The 20135-nt window shown below is 46.5% G+C and overlaps 1 protein-coding gene across 5 annotated transcripts in view; it reads right to left on the bottom strand.

Moving 5' to 3' along the window:
• VCAN (versican) overlaps positions 1 to 18263 on the bottom strand; it is a 96924-nt gene extending 78661 nt beyond the window's left edge. For 3 of the 5 annotated variants that reach the window (XM_014886526.2, XM_088157221.1, XM_014886527.2), the window contains exons 1-3: positions 17989 to 18262; positions 10284 to 10359; positions 5155 to 5526 (exon numbers count right to left, since the gene is read on the bottom strand). In XM_014886526.2, the coding sequence (XP_014742012.2) occupies positions 5155 to 5526; positions 10284 to 10353 (442 nt within the window). In that variant the 5' untranslated portion in view covers positions 10354 to 10359; positions 17989 to 18262. Of the gene's footprint in view, positions 1 to 5154; positions 5527 to 10283; positions 10360 to 17988 lie in introns of all 5 variants that reach the window. The other 2 variants (XM_014886525.2, XM_088157222.1) reach the window with 2 other exon arrangements.
• Positions 18264 to 20135: the final 1872 nt, after the last annotated feature.

Raw genomic sequence — 20135 nt, 5'->3', positions numbered from 1 at the left:
AGAGAGAACTCCCAAAATACCCATTAGAAAAGAATAAAGTCCTCTCAGTTTTGGGAAAAAAATATTCACTGAGAAGTTATGACAAAAGAGTAAGTAAACTAGAAGGATCCCATTTGCCACTTTGATCCCTTTAAATCCAATTATCTCCAAGGAGGAGAACAAAAAACGAGGTCAAATGAGTAGTTTGTTCAGACTTCTTAATTTTGAATGCATTGGGTCATACATGTTCTTCTTAATTGCCCAATATCATAGCATCACACAAAACAAGTATTTCATTAAATATTCAGACATTTTCCAGAATTAAAATACTGTGTCATTTCATTTCTAGGTCAAATTTTAACAAGGTAGCTCAAATGTATTTTATAAAAGTGGACTTCATTACAACGAGAGAGAAGGAATAAATGTGGACACAGAAAGGTATAGGAGTACTTTCTATAAAATCCTTTCTGGAATTCAACTCACCCAAGGTAGCTTTGCCTGAAGGTTACAAGTTGAGTCTAAAAGAGTCATTTATAAATCTCCCTAATTGGTGACCAGAGATATTTTAATGCAGACAGCTTACCTCATCCAGGAATATCCAAAAGCTGAGAGGCCAAGGACTCCCAGTGTGAGACAGTTTGAATTGTGGGCTTAGAAACACCAAGAAAGGTTAGAAGAAAAGCACAAAACACCACAGAGATGAAACTACAGAATATGACAAAGGAAGAGTTGCTCCTGAGACAAAGGGAAAATTTTGGAGGAATGTGGACAGAAGGCAGAGAAGTAAATACGTGGAAGTGAAAATGAGTATGACTCGTTCTGCATGTCCACAATTGGGCTTTGATGATCCTAGTGGGTCCCTTCCAACTCAAAATATTCTAAGATTCTTCTTCTTATGCAAAGCTGAAGCATCTAACACTGCCAGGCCGTTAGATCCATTTTGAACACAAAATATCCCTGTCTGGGAGGTCAGTGTAATTACAGCAAGCAGGGTGTCAAGAAAGCATTCTCCATGATTAATAACAGGAAAGGGGGTATCCAGTGTGAGGAAAGTGCCCCTCCAGTGATCCAGCAGAGCTGCCTGCCCCGAGGACAGCCCTGCAGGTGTGGGTAATGAGTAAGGCAGGCACCTGGCTGCCCCAAACTTCCTGCATGGGCTAAAATTAAATGTTTCCCTCCTCCCTCTTACACCCTCACCAAATGCAGAAAGCAGAATAGTAACCCTGATATCAGGGGTTAAGTGTGGAGAGCAACAGAGCCACCCCAGAAAGAGCACAACTGCTCACACCCCTAGAATTAAACAAGCCAATTCCGGTTTTTTGCTTTAAGATGAGACATTTAAACTGATATTCAGATCAAAATATTTGATCTCTGTCTGATGCACACACAGCCAAGCACTGCTCAGCAGATAAATGATCCCATGTGAACTCACAGTGTCTTGATGATGCCTCTGAGACAGAATCATGAAATGCTTGGGATGTAAAGGACCTTAAAAAGCATCTGTTTGCAAATATAAGCAGCTACTGATGCCCAAGTAGCTGGCATGATTAATTCCTATAACCAAGGCAAAGGAAGGCCACAGAATTACATCAATATCCAAGATCCTGTCATTGCTTAGAAAACTTTTACCTGTCAAAAAAGGATGTAGCAGAAATATGCACTGCAGAGAAAAATGCAATGTGTGTGATGAAACGTGCCTTCCTTGTGAATGATAACTCAGATAATCAGCTGTGGTTAAGTGGTGGCTTAACCAGGAGTCATGGATAATGAAAATCTACAGGCATTCAGAAAACAAACGGGAAAAATCAAACCCGTATCTGTTCAGGATAGAATAAGAAAACTTTCTGTGTGGGTAATTCCATGGGTGATAGATCTCTGACAGCAAAACGGGCCATAAAAAAATAGGGTAAATATTTAAGTTGGCCCTTTGATATCAGCTGCTTTCATTGCAATAGGGCTCTGGGACAGCCAGGTCTTTTGTCTGAACAGTTTGTTGCTAATAACCTATGAATCTGACTTCAGAAGTTCATTTGGCATCTAAAACAGCAAATTAACTAGATATTTGCACACAAGTTATCAAATTTGTCTGTTGTGATAGCTAAACAGAAAAAAAATAGGTTCACAGTTACAATTTTTGTACAGTCTTGGGCTTGAGACCCAGCCAAAAGAAATAATTAGACATTGGAAGTTCTACTTTCAATGAGTAATACCCACTATTCAGCTTAACCTGGGAAAATCTGTATGCTACTGAGAAAATTATTCTTCCTCAGAAATCCCACTTTTCATTCACAATGTGTTCCAAATACATTTATTTGATGCACAGCGTGTTCAATAGCAATTTTGTATTCCCAGTATACCTAAAGGAGAGAAATGGCAATTACAGTAATTTTATTCAAGTTAGCTCTCCTAGCTATCTATTATGCTGCAAAGGTTAATTTGAAAAACAAGCAGGCCAGCTGTCTAATCTTATCTTCCTGGCTTCATTGATGCTGCATTATGCTTTTTGTTTGAAAGTTTAAAATTAGGGAGTGTCAATAAAACAAATGGAGACCCTGAAAATACCTAGAACAAAAGTTCTGAAGTGGTTTAATAATACCCAAAGAAGAATTAAAAAAAAAAGAAAAAAAATCATAATGGCAAAAGAGGAATTACACCTGCTTCAGCAGAACTCTGCCAAAATGTTTTGGCCGACTTAATTTGAGTATAAAATGAGCAGAATAAACAAACAACAACAACAACAAAAAAATGGTGACAATTTTACCAGAGCTTCTGCAGCCCCAGCTCCACCCAGGAGAGCTGACCAAAGCACAGTGCTGAACCAGGCTATCCCTCAGCTCTGGAATTACCTCAGTTAACATGGAAATATCTCCCTGCACCCCAGTCAGGACAGGCAGTGCAGAGTGCTCCAAGGGGGAGCACAGGGGATCACATCTCTTCAAATAGTGTCACTCTGGGGTGCAGGTTCAAAAAGAAACAATGGAGATAATTTTTATTTGGGACTAATTTTTTTTTGGTTTACAAATAAAAGATGAAATTATAAGGAATCAAAGAGAATAAAGCAGAAGATTTGAGCAGCAATATTCACATGAAGCTCTCCAGAGTTTCTAAATGCCATTCTTTTACATAATGGAGAAAACTGAGAATGGACGGCACAAATTACGACCTCTCAAACCAATTTTCCATTTCCATGAGCAAAACTTAGCTTTTTTTCCTCTCTTGAAATTCTGACATTAAAGTAGTCATGGAAAAGAACAGTTGCAGAAAGAAAATGGAGTGTGCAAAGCTTTTCATTGGGGCAAAATCATAAATCTAATCAGTTCAACACTTTGCAGTGTTTTTGCAGGAGCAGCAACTACAAAAAGCTACAGTATCACCATAAATCACCTGGTATTTAATTGTCATAAACATCTGCTGCTCCTGGATATAGATATGTAGTCAAGGGAACACTTGAAAAGGGGTAAGGAATGCCAGGTACACTCATTATGAAAAGTAACATTCCAACCAGGATTTCTTTTGCTTTTGTCATTAGGGCCTAACAGTTTCTGAAGTTATGAACATTAATGGCTACACTGATTTATTGGCTTTCCAAATTAAGGCCACACCTTTGAATCCTTTTATCGAATCAATGCCAACAGACTGTTCATATTAGGCTAGGCAAATTGGAAGAACAATACAGTATTAAGCCCAGCAAAAAAGCCTTAGCCAAAGACATGATTTCCAGCAGCAGATATTAATGTTTGTTTTGAGATTCATTCACCTGAGTAAATACTGAACTTCCAAAAAAACACTGAGCTGCAAAGGGGTGTGCAAGGCAGGGCCCGGGGCAAGGCTCCTACGAGGAGATCCATCCACACAGCTCGGTGTTGTCCTAAGCACAGGCAGAAACCTGGGTCTAGAACTTGCCTGAGCATGGCACAGAGCCTGGGTTTAATGCTCTGCCTTTCAGCACAGGCTGCGAGCTCAGGCTCAGTGCCAGCCCAGCGGGGCTCTGGAGCAGCCTCTGTGCCATGCTCCATGAGCAGGCTGCAGAGGAGAAACACCCACACATCACATGCTCCTTTGGCCATGCACTCTTTTGTTTTGCTTAAACCCATGGAGCACTCCAGCGTGGGACAGAGGGGCTGGAAAGCTGGGACAGGCCCTGGGGGTGCTGTGACAGAAGCTGGACATGAGCCCAGGGGTGCCCAGGTGGCCAAGAGGCCGATGGCTCAGATCCCTGGGGCAGCTCCGGGACCCTCAGGACAGGAATGGAGGGGCTGGAGCGTGTCCAGGGAAGGGAATGGGGCTGGGAAGGGTCTGGAGCCCCAGGAGAGGCTGAGGGAGCTGGGAAGGGGCTCAGCCTGCAGAAAAGGAGGCTCAGGGGGGTCCTTGCGGCTCTGCACAACTCCCTGACAGGAGGGGACAGCTGGGGGGATTTGGGATCTGCTCCAGGGAACAGGGACAGGAGGAGATGGAACAGCCCCAGGTTGGACCAGGGCAGGCTCAGGGGGGACAGCAGGAAATAACAGCTTCACTGAAAGGGAGGTCAGACATTTGAATACACTTCCCAGGGAAGTAGGGGTGTCTTCATCCCTGGGAGAGCTCCAAAAATGTTTGAATGTGGCATTTGGAGGCCTGGCTGAGTAGTGAACATGGCAGTGCTGATTTAATGCTTGGACTTGATAATCTTAGATGTCTTCTACAACAGTTCTGAAACTCCTGTCTCTTCTGTCTCTCAACACATAGGCTTCTCCCTCTCCAAATTTTGGAGGCTGTTTCCTAATAGAGATGGCAAGCAAACTGTTATCACTGCCTGCCCCACATTTAGCAAACACCTCCCTACTTCTTTTCTTGCAGCTCCTCCCAGATGACTTTTCTTTCTGCCCATGCAAAATTTATTATTGGGCAAGAAGAAGCACTTCCTTCATGCTTGATGGGTTTCTTTCCCCCAGAAAGAGCGGCTCCCACTTTTGGTGGCATGGTTTGAGACATCAAGACAGGCCAACCACAGCTTCAGTGGCTTCTTTCCATCCTAAGTTTTCATCCTTTCCACCACAACTTGCTTCTTTTCACACTACTCAGAGGGCGAATCGCTAAAGACACTCTAAACTCCTCTCTGGTTTTGTGCTAATTACTAAGCTCTGCTGCTTTAGCTGGCATCACTGCTGGCTACAAATGAAACAGACACATCCTTACCCTCAACAGCCAGAGAGATGATGGCCTGTGTGTCCTCCACCCCATACATGACGTCGCAGCGATAGACACCAGCATCGCTGGCGCGCAGCTTGGAGAAGGTCAGCGAGGCGTCCCCGGTCTCCTCGGAATGGCTCGGGACAGACACCCTGTCCTTGTAGCTCTGCCCTATCTTGATGTTGCCATTTTGAGCCACCAGGACCGTGGTTTCCTTGGCGTCCTTCCCGCTTTTGTCCAGTTCCACCTTGGACCATTTGATCCGGAGGTACTCGGCGGCGTAGCTGGAGGATATGGTGGGTGTGGTTGAAAAGAAGCATGGCAGGACTGAAGTTCCAGAGAGAGATCCCTTCACCAGGGTTTTTTTTTCTGCTTTAACTAGAAAAAGGGGAGAGAGCAAGGAGAGAGAAAGGAGAAATCACATTAGTGTAACAGCAAAGTCAGAAACAGATATATTTCATTGTTAATTAATGATTCACCAATGCAAAGACTGAAATCCGTGAACCTTAGCTGATTTGGAACAGGACTGAGGAGTATAAGCTGAAAAAGAGTTTGTATCAATTTTGGTACACCTTAGGCTGATGATGAAGCACGTTTCTCTCTGGGAAAATTTAGTTCTGACTTATTTTCTCTGTTTGTTTCAGTCATCAAATAATTAACCTTTGGAAAGTGGTCTGAAATTTTAGGTGACAGATGAACTGTAAGAGCCGTTTCCTCAGTTCACAGGAGGAAGAGCACTCTGAGTGAAAAACTGTGAGTTACCTCACTGGCCAAACCCCTGAATGCAGGGGAGCTGCTGGAGTTCACACCTTGCCTTGGCTCACAGCAGCTGTTCCTGTCCCCAGAAGGAAACACAGCCCGTGGCTTTGCAGCCCTGTCACCCCTGACCCCGCTGTTCTCTCAGGGGTTAACTCTCTTTATTGCACACGTGCTGAAACAAAAGCCTTTCCAGTCAGAGTCTCCCAAACAGTCACTCTTTCAAAGTTGTTTCCTTGTAGCCTCCGGGCCTCTAACACATCGAAGAGATGAAATATTTCAGGATGTAAAAGCAAAGGAGGAAGTAAAGCACACAGAAAGTCCCTACTTGGCTCAGACTTGACATGATCAGGACTTTTATCATTTTTTATGTCATCTCCAGCTGCAAACATTTCACAGTGAAATGCTTCCATCTGACAATATCCTGAGGGGGAAGTTGACTACTGTTCATCCAAGCTGCACGCTGCAGCTGAAGAGAGGGTTTCTGATGGATTTCCCTTTTTTATGTGATGTTATTTCATCACACATAGTGGCTTAATGAAGATTAAAAGCTGATGCACAACTGTAACTATTTTACCTCTTTCACAGTCCTTCACTAATGTTTTTGAAAGGTAGAACATGGCCATCATTATTTTCAAGGGAGCTAGGATTCATAAAGTTTAGAAATAGAATAACTTAATAATAACCATCAACAGAGTGATACATGAAACAAGAGACACCAGCACATGAAATTTATCTGTTTATCTATGTTAAAAAATATAGTTTCTCCTTAAAGAGTAGAAGATTGCAGGGTGGAATGGAAGGGTGGGCAAGGAGAGAGAATTAAAGAAGAGGAGCAAAAACGAAAGAGGGGAAAAAAAAGAAGGGGGGAAAAGAAAAAAAGAAGGGGGGAAAGAAAAAAGAAGTGGGGAAAGAAAAAAGAAAAAAAAAATAATAAAAAAATGGCGGGGGGCGGGGGGGAAGAAGGAAAATAGAAGAAAAAAGGAAAGTTGCTCATTAACCTGATTATTTTTAACAGAGACTTACGATTTTCCACAGGACAAAATCTTAATCTAAACAGCTTCAATACAAGAGTCATCAGCTTAATGCCCAAGCATTTCAATAATAAAGTACTAGCCAGAAAAAGAGAAAAATGGAAGGACAGGGAAGACAGAGAATTCTGAATGGAAGTTCTCAGGTCTATTCCATCCATGCCTACCAAACTAAAATTCCTTGGGCATGCAATTCAGATAGAGTCAAGATGATGGTATCAAAACTGATGAAACCAGAGATCTTTTATATCACCTTTATTTTGTTGGAACTTCACAGAGTTACAGTGGTTAGAGATAAAGAAACAGAATGAATTCTTAGTTCTATCAGTTGTGATGGAATTACTGCCAAATTGCACAGGTGGGAGATTAAAATCAGTCTTAAAATATTTAGAATTTATTATGATCTCTTGTCATCTATACACCTTACAGGAACCTTCTTCTTAAATGAAGAATGACTAAATTATAATTATACTGACTGACAGAACTTTAATGAACTTTTTAAGAACATTGTTTCTGATATGAGTGATCTGAAATATCAGCCCTGAACCCTGAGGAAATTTCCTCCCTTTAAAATTCGTGTCTTCACATCAGCCAGCTGGAAACCTTGGCAAACAACACACATCATCCTGATATGCAAACTAGATCCAGGCTAAACTGTGCTACTTCCCAGAACAGGAGATTCTGTGTAGCTGCAGTTCTGTCCAACTTTACAAAACATTATATCACACTTTATAAAACACTGCTTGTTGTGGTGAGAGGAGGGAAGAAGGAGGAGAAGACAAGAAGGAGGAGAAGGAAGAAGGATGAGAAGGAAGTTTTTCCCTGAAGAAAAAGAAAATATTTGGTTGACATAACATCTGAAATACAAGATTAAGTGATGTTCCTGCACAGTTCCAAAAAGCTCAATTTCTTGCAGCAGTTAGTCTAGCAGAATTTATTGACCAATGCAGAAGCTATCAGTATCTTATATTCATCCATATGACCCCTTTTTTTTTCCCTTTAGCATTTTGCTAAGCTGATATTCCATGTCAGCCCCTACCAATGGGATATAACAGACCAATGACACACAGTTGGATGTCTTCATTTTGAAGTGGAAAGAAATTCTTGCTTGAGAGCAAAGTCTCTTTCTCCAAAATGTGTACACTTGTTCTGTGGTAAACGTTACAAAATTCTTAAAGTAGGAGTCTAGATAATTTTTAGAAAGGACAGAATTCTGCGCTTCTGTATCACATTATCCACACTGACCAGGCCAATATGTCAGCACTGGACAAGGAGTCTGAAGAAAAGAGTGCTCTGCATGGTCTGGCACTGCTTAGAGGAGTGAATTTGCCACATTACTGAGTTTAACTGAACAGAATGTTGCTGCTGACTATGCAGGCAAACCCCACATGCTTAAAGAATAAAATATTCTATTTATTTTTAGCTAAATCTGTGAAAAAAAAAAAAAAAAAGAAAAATGCTGCATCTCATTTTTTAGTTCTTCAACAACCTGCTGGGACATATGGTATATTGCCCTGTCTAGCAGAAGAAAGAGAAAAGATCAGGGAAACTGTGTGTTTTGTCAATCCAGCTACTAGCACTGAGCCTAAGAGAAGCCTTTTCAATAACTACAAGTCTTTTAGTGATTAGAATAATGAATTAAAATCAGTGAAACCTGTAGGAAACACTGACAGGTAATGGACTGAGTCCTTTACCAGGTGGTTTGTGGTCTGAGCAAGCAGAATAAGAGAAGGATGTGCAGAGCGATGAAGAACTACTTTTACAGTCTGCAAGACACTCACAAGGAGCCAGGCAAATGTAAATCTCAGCTGCAGAACTCAACAAAATGCCACAAATGGCCACCCAAAACAGGTAGGAAAAACTCTAGTGTTGATTATAACCAAAAGGTCTAGCTTGTAAGCCACAGTAGTGATAAGTTGGGAACTGGTGTTTCACAAAAGATTCAAAGGCTTCAATTTTATATCCAAACTAAGGATTTAAAAATAAAAGGTTGAAACTTACGGTGTCTATATTTCAGAATGTTGATATATATTTTATTTTTAGAGTACTTTTAAACAAAAGACCTACTTCTAAAGATTGTGTGCAGTCTTTTAACACTCATCCTCAAAAATATTATTGCACCAACGGACTTTTCTACAAAAGATAAGGACATGAGTTGATCCCACAGATTCTTTGGGATCGTGAATTAGATCAATTCATGAAAAAGGAAATTTTTTTCATCCCTGGCCTCCTCACCATGGCCACAGTTTGAAAATGGTTAACATTCTCTGGGGCAAAAGAACAGCCCCGGACTTAAAAAGTAAACCCTACAAAGTTCACAGAGTGTTCTAGGAACATCAGGGTCTTTCTGAATTTCTTAAAAAAAATTTGGGCAAATAAGGATGGGTCACGACTCGATCTACATTCTAAAGAATGGGACATTCATAAAAAACTCCTAAGTACCAAAAATTCCATTTTGGAGTTAAAGATGAGCCATTTAAGATGCAATAAAAGGTGGAGTAAGTGAGAGGACATGTAAAGATGCCATCCCACGTTCTACAACTCCAAGGATCCATGTGAGTCCTCCCCATGTACAGTGCTGCTTCTAAACCCCTGTGTCCCTGAATTCTGCATTTGTGCAAGGCAGTGAGTCAGGCCTGTGGTCTGACCCAGACCTTTCTTCCTCATATCCAGTCTAAATCTTTTATTGTTTGTTTTTTGTTTCTTTTTTAATTGGTTCCACTAATGAACCAGTCCTTTTCTTTGTCATTCAGGACTACCTAAAGATGATACTAGCAGCAATGTTCAAGCTAGGTGGAAAAACAAAAAGTAATAGATTTGATTTTTGCAAAGGCTAAAGTCAGTTTGAGGAGTTCCTGGAAAGAAGGGGGAAAGAAAATAAAGAAAAATCTTGCTTTGAGACTTGAGAAAGCTGCTTTCCCAATTTCGTGAGTCTGCAGCAGCTGTTGGGATATTTTCCTTACTGAAGGCCTGACCCAAACTTTCAAATAACCATGGCAACCACACATGGACACATACTTCAGTTTTAGCATGCAATCACCAAGAGAAGTAGTAGGGGCTCCTTCCTTTCCACCCAAACCTCAGCTGCCCTAACACCTCCTGGCTCCAGACCCTAGCAGCCAAGGGACCTGCCCCACCCTTACCTCATGGCAGCCCAAGCACAACAGACATAAATCATTAACGCCTTGAGGAGGACAAAGAAACAAAATTAGCGACATGGTGCAGCATGGCAGAGGCAAAGGAAGTCAATTTCCTGAGTTTGGGCTGTTCCCTCAGTCCTGTGAAATGCCCTACCAATTAGACCACTAAATTAATTTTAATGAAATGTTCTATGTATAGAAGACTTACCTTTAGGTAGCGTATATGTTATAACTACTGTAGAGTACATCCATAAGATACTTTTTATACTTAACAACATCTTGACCTAGAAATGAAGAACAAAGGAGTAAGTGGTTAAGTATTGCACTATGTCCTTATCAACTGTTCTAACTCAGCACATCAATGTTTGTCACTGGTCACAGAAGCAGTCCTTCCTGCTTTCAGGGCATCTTCATTAAACAATTTATGGTGGAGATTTGTTATAATGACCATATGTCTCCATGGAGTACTGATTTATAATGGATTTCAGGTTGTTGATACTCTGACATGTCAGCTCCCTTTGGATTTGCTTCTCACTTTCCATTACAAGCTCCACCTCCCAACAGCTGGAGAGCTCTTCACATGTATCATATGAACACAGTAACACATTGCATGTTCACAACATCATTTCTCAGTTTACCTTTCAGTTCATAGTTACACATGTTGAACCTGTAAATAGCCCCAAAGTTACAAAAGCAGCTTGCAAGACACACAAACCCCAACAACTACAAAGGGTTTATAAATAGCCCCTCTCCATATAGTTACAGATATGTGCTATGAACATCCCAACAGAAGAAATTACTTTCAGCAGCAGTTTGTCAAAACACTGACAAATTTTTATCATGACCTTGATTTTTCTGATATTGCTGCAAAATCTGCTACCTGAGGTCTTCACTTGGACTAGTAACCAGGCTGAGGTTTTTTTGTGTTCAAGAGAGCTAACAATTGAACTGCCTCAAGGATCAGTGAAGCAGAGATTTAATAGATATGTACCTGTATGTGTTATAACTATGGAACCTGCACTGCACACATGCACAGTTTAAAACTTCCGCTTTTAAACACCCCACAGGCTGCAAAGACACACGGAGAGGCAGTTTCAGAAAACTCCTGGTGACGTGGTCAAGCTCAGGACAGTTCTCTCCACAGCTCACAGCTGCAGCCCAAACTCCACATGAGTCTGTGTGAACTGGCACACAATCCTGTAACGTCTGAGCAGCACGGGAAAGACGCAAAACATCTCCAACCAAGCCTTTCCAGTGAGGCAAGTTAAAAACTCCCACCCAACAGGGCTGAAAACCCCAGAGCCTTTCATTCCCTGTACATGGATGGCCAGAGCCAGCTGGTTGCACTGGGAGATATGTGCTATAACCTATTCCCTGGGCGGGGAGGGAGAGATGCAGCTGCTTTCCACAGAGCAGGCTGCATGTTGCCAGGACGTCCCATCTCTGCTGCAGCCATTCAGGACAGCCGAGCATAGAGTGTGATATCACTTATTTTGCAACGTGGACTTCATGGAATTTGCACTTTTCACGAAATGAGTGCCAAACAGGAACCGGGACTTCATTCAGTTTAAGCTCTTACATGCCATAAAACTTCTTCTGAAGACCCTAACACGTACCCTCAATGCCACTCAGCCAGACTTTTATCTCTTCCTACACTTACACAAGCCAAGCTGCATGTGAAGAAAACAAAAGTGACTATTTATGAGCTAACTTTAAAATTCTATACTGTGCCTGGGTGCAAATTCCCTGTAGAAGATTATGAGTTGAGGAGGTTGCACAAGATCAGAGCTGCAGACATCAAAGTCCTTTAAATGCAGTGGACCAGCTCTGAAATACAGCCACATGCTTGCTTAGATAAACACTTAAATGATCCTCATTATTACACAACAACTAAAAGAAAAAGTGATGTCAGCCTGAGCCTACACATGTGCAGAAGGACCTTCAAGCAACCCTTGTATCCCAAAAACGCTGGAAGCCTCAAGTACCAAAATCACTGCAGCAAAGTTCTTACGCTAACACAGGAGCTCTGATGAGAGCATGAAAAGAAGGCTGACAGAATTCTCCACCTCCCAAGGTGCTGAGTGAAGGACCTGCCTGCAAGACAAAGGCCCCTGTGAGAGCTGAGTGGCTCCAGACCTTTAGGGATGTTCTGCCCACATGTGCTCCCATGAGTCACACACTGGCCACATCCACAGCAAAGACAAGGTCCAGAACAGAATGTTTACAAGTTTAGCTCCCCTTGTTTACCCATGAGTTTTGTCTCCCTCCTTCCCCTGAAGGCAACCTTTTGGGACCAGAATCAAGGGAATCAAAGAAACCAGACAAGAAAAATAATCAATTATTTTCTTTTTTCCCAACAATGGGGGTGTTGCACCTAAATGGGGCTGGTTGCATTTTGCAGCCACCACCTGGCCCGCCTCCCTGGCTCTGTCCTGGCATACCTGGATGCCTGGCACGTGTCAGTGGAAGCCTGTTGCCCTTGGAAGTCCATTGCAATTGCTGTCATAACACACGTTTGGTAAGAACACAAACCCTGCTGCTATGCTTCCAGTCACCAAACACAACACACACACCCACAGGGACTGATGAAAGCAGAAAGGCAACTGTGGGAAGGCAATTTTCAAGGTATCCATGGGAACAGAAGAGAACATTCCTGCCTGTGATGGCTCCTAGCCTTTTACTGAGTAGGGCAAGAATTACACCTGCTGCACCAAAGGTGGATGGCTCCAAAAAACTGCACTGTTTGAGCACGAAGCTTAATATGAGACACTTGCCAAAAATCCCTACTTGACTCTTGGAAAACCATCCCCTCACTATTTATACATCTGTATCCTGAAATGCACACTCAAGCAATGAAAACCCCTGGGAGAATGGTGTGATTTTCAGCCCTTAGGGGCAGGAGTGTGACTCCCACACAACCCTCCACACCCGAGGGCTGGTTTTCATGCTCCAGGCTTTGGTGGGTTCCCATAAACACTCCACTCCAGCTGCCAGAATTAAACGTGCAATTACCCCTGCCACCTTCTCCAAGCATGCAGACCATAACAGCAGCACCTTGCTCAGCCCCACAGGGCAGCGTGGCTTAGGAGGAGACAGAGCTCTGCAGACCTGGTGCCAAAAATCCTCCTCAGGACCCATGGGTGAGGCAGAGATTGCTGCTTACACCTCACCCCGATTCCTGCCCGCATTTCCAGGCTCTTGGATGTGGCTGCTCCTGCCCTTCTGCTGGCAGAGGCTGCAGAGGACTGTGCTCTCTTGTAGCCTCCAGAGGTAAATCCCTGCTCTAAAACAGGTTTGTGTTTCCCATTCCTGCACTCTGCAGTTCACAGAAGTCTGCTGTCTGGCTGCTATACTGCCCCTAAGTCCACTGCAATTAGCCAAAATCCATCTAACTATGCCTTTTTCCACAAGACATTTTTCCCCTTGGTGTCACTACATCCATAGTAAAAGAAATCCATAACATTACGGACACAGTGAGCAAATCTTGCCAACTCAAGCTGCAAGACTTGAGTAAGTGTTTAATTTCCACATTCTGCTAAAAAAGTACCTCACTTGACGTGACCAAACTTGGGTTGCCTGCTGGCTGGCTTCCAGCTGGGCTGATCCATTTTATTAGGAGCTACTCCAGGCAGATGGATCTACAGTAAGAATTTGTGTAACATTTCTAGACAGGATGCAACCCTGAGTGCATCATCTTTTAACTAACAGATGCCAAACTCCTGGGCAAACTTCACATCTTTAAAAACTTGCAGTAGGGGCTCTCTCTGTGGAGAAGGGGCACAGCTCCTATTTTTGCAGGCGCTGCTACCTTCCCTTACTACAGCAAAAATTCATAGGAGCAGTAAGTTCTGACCAAATTCCAGCTTGTGTTTAGTTTGCAGTCTAAGCTTGATCTCACACCAATGCTATTTTAATTTAACCAGATGAGAGAACATCATGTCTCTCTTTCTGTTTAAAACTCCAGGTTCAGAAACTGAATTGTGCTGGTGTGGAAGAGACTAAAGCTTACCATCCCAAAAAACTCCCAACTTCTCTGAAGCTGAGACAATGAGGAATTAGCCATTTTCACAGAGGCAACAATGCCTCTAAAACCTGCAACTTTTCAGGTCACACTGAGGTTGGTTCTGCACATGCTCTGCAGCTGCATTGTGAAATCTGGTTATGTTCCTTAAACACGTAAAAAGCAGCCTCTGCCCATCTGACCCTCATAGCGAAAGTCAGAATGACATAAAAGATTAAAAGAAAAAAAAAAAGAAAAAAAAAAAACAGGTGGAACCCAACAGAGCCCAGTACTAGAGAAGGAAGGCTGCTCATTCAAATGGGTAAAACAGTAAATTACAGTTTCCAGTGGAACCCAAACAAGCTGGAAATGAGCAACCCCAGTCATAGCACATCCCTTGCTACCCTCCAAGCTCTGAAAGCTTCACAGGTGCCATCTTCCCTCAAATGCACACGTTTTGCTCTTTCTTTTACTTCTGCAGTCCTTTGCTCCTGGCGCTGTTAATTGCTGACATGTATCCACCTCACCATCAGCACTGCCTAATTAACTTTGCCAGTTTCACCACCTCTCTGCCATATGATTAATTACCCCATTGTGCCAGCACATGGTGCATCAGCCTGCATCCAATTCATCAGCGGCCCCTGCTTGGCCTGTTAGCCCTTGGAAACGCCCTCCCAAAGCCTCAGAGGAGGTTTTTGGGGTGTCTGCCCACTTCAACCTTTCCTCATCACTTCCAGCAGCTGTGGGGAAAACTCCTGCAGGCTGAGTCCTTGTCTGGAGCACAGACAGGAGCAGTGACCAGAGCACAGCGTGTTCTGGTGCTCCTGGCTGCAGCAGCTGCTGCCTCGGGACATCCCTCACAGCCCCGTGCTTTCACGCCAGGAGCAGCTCCCGGCTCCGGGACAGCCACGCCGAGACACAAACTGGAAAACTGCCAGAGGCAACGAGTGGAGGAGCAGTGAGCACACCCTGCTCCTTCTGCATCACCTCAGCTCCACCTTCTTTCCAGAAACATTGAATATCCCGAGCTGGACACACAGGGATCACCAAGTTCAGCTCCCAGCCCTGCACAGGACACTCTGACAATCCTACCCTGTGCCTGAGAGCACTGCCTGAGTGCACCTTGACCTCTGTCAGGCTTGGTGCCATGATGAGCTTGTTCCAGGAGAGCTGAGGGCCTCTCCTGCCCAGCCCTCTGCAGCACTGGTGAAGGGAGCAAGAGGTGGGAATGGTGTGAAGGAGTCACTCATGGCACCCACAGGTGTAACCCTGCACTGCCATCATGGGGTGAGGCACCAGGAGCCCCGTGTGGGTCCATCAGGGATTCCTCAGCGCTCTTGGGGTTCACCCAGTGCCACCCCTGGGCACAAAACCACGGCAGGGACACTTCCACTGTCCCCAGTGTCCAGCCTGGCCTTGGGCACTGCCAGGGATCCAGGGGCAGCCACAGCTGCTCTGGGCACCCTGTGCCAGCCCTGCCCACCCTGCCAGGGAACAATTCCCAATTCCCAAGATCCCATCCAGCCCTGCCCTCTGGCACTGGGAGCCATTCCCTGTGTGCTGTCCCTCCAGCCCTGGGCAATTGTCTCTCTCCATGGTTCCTGCAAGGCCACCCTGAGCTCAGCCCAAAGCTTCTCCTGTGCAGGTGAACATTCCCAGCTGTGCCAGCCTTTCCTCCCAGCAGAGCTGCTCCATCCTCTGCTCATCCTGGAGCCGCCTCGACACCCACTCCTTGCTCAGAGGACTCCCAGAGATGGATGGGGAGTGCGACGACCAGCGGCGAAGGGGGCTTTTATCGAGGGGGTGTTGGGTGTATTAAATTATTTCGTTACGGCGGTGATTTGGGGGTGTTTGGCCTTTTTCCCCCCTCACGGTGACGGGCCCGGAGCCCTCTGGCGGGAAAGCGGCGGCCGCGGGAGCCGCCATACCGCCGCTCGCCGCCCGGGGGCGCCGCGGGGCCGCCGCGCCCGCCCCGTTCCTCGACAGCGGCCGCGCCCCCGGGCCGGGACCGGGCCCACAGCACCAAACCGGGCCCGAACCTGCGGCTCCAGAACGGTACCGAGAGCCCGCCACCGCAGAACCGGGACTACACCCGCCACACGGAGACCCCCTCCACTAAAGCCCAGCCCTGCCACAGCCTCCCCCCGCCCCGGCAGCGCGGGACCGCGCCCGCCCCGTCCCGGGCTCGCCCCGCCGAGCCTCGCTCGCTCCTTGTGGGGGAGGAAACTTCCCCTTTCCCTCAGACCGAAAGGCGAAAAAAAAAAATTTGAAATCATTAAATATAAAAGGCACGGGAATCAAGGCAATCTCTGATCCCACCCAACATTTACTCTCTCTCATCCTGGGATGGGGTTTTGGTGGTTTTTTTGGTTTTGGGGGGTTTTTTTTGTTTTTTTTTCAGCGCGTTTCAAAGCTTATGCCTCAATTAACAAAAAAAAAAATGAAAAGGGAAAGAAAAGGAGGGGAAAGGTGGAGGGAAGAGGAGAAAAGGGGGGAAAGGTGAAGGAAAGAGAAAAAAAGAGGGACAGGGCAAAAAGGGGGGGAAAAAAGGGTGGGGAAAGGGAAGAAAGCGGAGAGGGGAGGCAACAAAAAGAAGGGGGAAAAGGGGAGGAAGGAGAAAAAGAGGAAGGAATAGAATGGGGGAAAGGGAGGAAAAACGAGGGAAGCGGGCTATAAGAAGGGAGGAGGAGGGAGGAAAAAAAAAAAAAAAAAAAAAAAAAAAAAAAAAAAAAAAGCCACGGGGGCTTAATCCCGAGAGCCGGTGCAGGGAGAGGGGGTGGCCGGGAGGACGTGACCAGGGGGACAATGAGGGCCGGCCCCAGCCCCGCCGCCCCTTTGTGTGGGGCCGGGGCCCGGCGGGGGCTGCCCGGGTCCCGCTGCCGTCCCCTCACACACACACACCCACCCACACACCACACACACACCCGGCTCCTTCCCGCCGTCCGAACAACTCCCTGCTCGCCCTCCACCCTGCTCCCGCTTCTCCTTTGTGACACAAAGGCGAAATCCCTTTCGGGAAGCGGGGAAGGCAAAGCCCGTGCTTCGGGAAAGTGGAGGTGGGTGTAAAGAGGGGGCGTTTTGCTCCACTGACCTTGCGATCCTCCTCCTCTTCACCCACTGCCCCCCTTCCCGCAGACAAAATGTGGTTCGGGGCACGCTGCTCTCCGGCTCTTCTGGAGAGATGCTGAGCACCTCAGAGCCTGCGAGCAGCTTTCCAGGAACATCGGGGGAAAGGATCGGAGGAAAAAAAAAAAAAAAAAAAAAGAAAAAGGGGATGTGGGGAGCACACGGGAGTGAAGGGCACAGAGCACACGCTTTTCCCAGCGCTAGAAAACTGGTGGCCGGAGGGGGAAAAGGTCCGTTCTCGTCGCTGCTGCCACACGGGTGCTTTGTGTAGTTAACACCCGTAAGGAACAGCTTCTTCCCGGTCTCCCTCCGGAGCCCCGTCGCTCGCCAAGGTGCGGCTCTACCTTCCCAGCCATCCAAACCACCAGCACCGAGCACTTCTGTCAGGGCTCCCACCCCAAAGTCTTCTAGTCCCTAGTTTTCTTTGTTCTCCTCTTCGCACAGTTTGGTTTGGGTTTTTTTTTTCCCCTTTTATTTCTTTTTTTTTTTATTTCTTTTTTTTTTTTTTTTTTTTTTTGGTGGGTTCCCGAGCATCCATCCTTCTCCTCTTCCCCCGCGTGTCGTTGAACTTACCCCAGGTTATTTAAATTCACCAATCATCGCTACTCCCTCCCGCTTAAGATTTGCAGTTCAAACTCTTTGTTGGTACAAGCAGTAAAACAATTGTTTTACATCTTAGACTAGGTACTTGCTGGCAGTCATATACATAGAAAAAGGGGGGAAAAAGAAAAAGAAAAAAAAAAAAGAAACACTAAAAACCAACCCGCAATAAAAGAGTTATAGTTACCTTAAAAGGTAGCGTATTGCAGAGATCGCAAAAAATCACAACGTGGTGGCTGGGCTAGTCCAGAGATCCCAGTGGCCGCATGAAAGAGTAAATCCCCTCGTTAGTGCTGGAAGGAGCCGGTGGTTCCGGGGTCTCTCCCCTGGTGCCGGAGCTCGGTCTCCCCTCCTTCGCTCGCTTCCCGCCGGCGAGCACCTGACTCCGAGCCTCGGAGCCGGGACCGAGCAGTGGGCAAAGGGAGCGAAGCCTGCAAGTTCAAATGCGAGCCTCAGCCACCCATCATTATTATATCGTTGTACCGTCAGCGCTGCAGAGGAGGGGCGCTGGCTCGGGGAGAGGAGGGTTCACAAGCTCTGCGAGAGCCTCCTTGCAATTTCCAAAGCTCCCGCAGCTGCTGGGCGCAGGAGAGCCCCCAGCGCCTGCCTCCGCCGAGCGGGGCCCCCCCGCCCCCGGTCCGGTCCGGCCCGGCCCCTCGGGGCTCCCCCCGACCCCCAGACCCGGAGCTGAGACCCGCAGCCCGGTGCGGCGGGACGGGTCCCTCCGAGCTCTCCCGGAGCCCTCTGGAGAGGGGCAGGCGGGTGCGAGAAGGCGCATTGTTCCCCAATTAGACAATTAACCGGGAAGAGAATGGAGAGACCTCCTCCACCCTGGCTCCCGAAGCCGGTTGAAATGGGGAAAGTGACTGGGACCGAAATGCCTTTTTCCCCTTTGCCTCCTCAGTCTCAGCGGAGGTTGCAATGAAAGAATAAATTGGTGCTGGTTCCAAACTTCCCCTGCCGATGCCAATTCACAGGCAGCCTCACATCGGCAGCCGCCCGAGCCAAGCTTCTCCACCCATGCATCTCCAGCCACTTTTTTTTTTCTTTTTTTTTTTAAGATTAGACTCTGCATTTGCTGTCCAAGCCTCTCAGAGATGAAGTCATAAGCAGAACTCTAAACCACCCTTTTACAAGGGATGTTCACCAGTTAATAAAGGGTCTGGTGTGCTCTCCAGGCAGCCCCCATCCCTATCTCAGTATGTGGGAGACATTTAAGGCACCCTCACCAGGCATAGAATGCTGGCAAGAGCAGCTCGTCTGGCGTGCTCCCTCTCAGAGAGGCAGATGCCAGAAGTCCCCCTCCTCCAGGAAGGTGTAAAGCTGGAGCCAGAAAAGAAAAGCCTGGAGAAATAGGTGTGTCTGACTGCACTGCTCTGGGCACGTTTTTGGCAGCCCCAGGTACGACTACTAGGAAGAGGCAGAAGGAGTTTCCCTTCAGCTCCTCTCGCTGTTACTGTTCCAGCTGCTGTGTCCCCAGAGTTACACTGACAGAGGATTTCAGACAAGCCCAAAGCCCTTGTTTCCAAAGACGGACCTCTGTGCCAAGTTGGAGGGGCGGGAGGTGGAAGAGATGACAGCCAAGCAGGGAGAAATGGAGACCTGGAGGCTTACACCAGATCAGCTTTGTGAGAGCTGTGGCCTGGGTGAACGGAGCTGGAGCACTGGGTGAAATCCTTATCTCAGCTGGCAGAGCTCGCTTGGTTTTCCTCCTTATACGGAGCAAATACATAACTGCTTACTTGGGATGTTGAAGAGAGGCTTCTCTCCCACCACTGACACTTCCCAGCAGCACCAGTTCCTCCAGTTCCTCGTGCCGGCGTCTTCCTGGGCACTGCCACACCTAAACACAGACTTGCCTCACGCTGGGACGAGGCTTCTCAGTCCTTGAACCTCGTGCGTCAGAAGAGCTGCCAGAAATACAACGCTCTGTTTTCAGACAGGCACTATAAACAGTTGTGGGCACGTTTTTGAGGGTGTTTGATGCAAATCCACACAGAGGCTTTGCAGTTCCTGTTTTTGGTAGCCTTGCCTGCCTCTCCGTGTGTGTTGCCAGTGCTGAGGCAGGGCACACTTCCTCTGCACAGTGCTGTGATGAAAGGAGGACACTGACGTTGAATCTCTCCAACACTGGTTCCAACAAGCCTCTTGTGCCCCCCCAGACATAAAGGGCACGGGTGAGACACACGGTGAGGGCACTGTTCCCTCTCCCCATGCATCTCAGCCTTCCCAGGCTGCAGACAAACCCTCTGGAGACATATGTGTAAAGCGGGAACCTCTCTGGCCCACTCCCTTTTCTAGGTGAAGAGGTGGGACCTGCTGCCACCCCAGCCT

Source organism: Sturnus vulgaris, chromosome Z (assembly GCF_052056855.1).
Source record: "Sturnus vulgaris isolate bStuVul1 chromosome Z, bStuVul1.hap1, whole genome shotgun sequence".
NCBI classification, from domain to species: domain Eukaryota; kingdom Metazoa; phylum Chordata; class Aves; order Passeriformes; family Sturnidae; genus Sturnus; species Sturnus vulgaris.
Note: the sequence above shows the minus strand (reverse complement) of the source record. Positions and strands in the feature narration are given on the sequence as shown.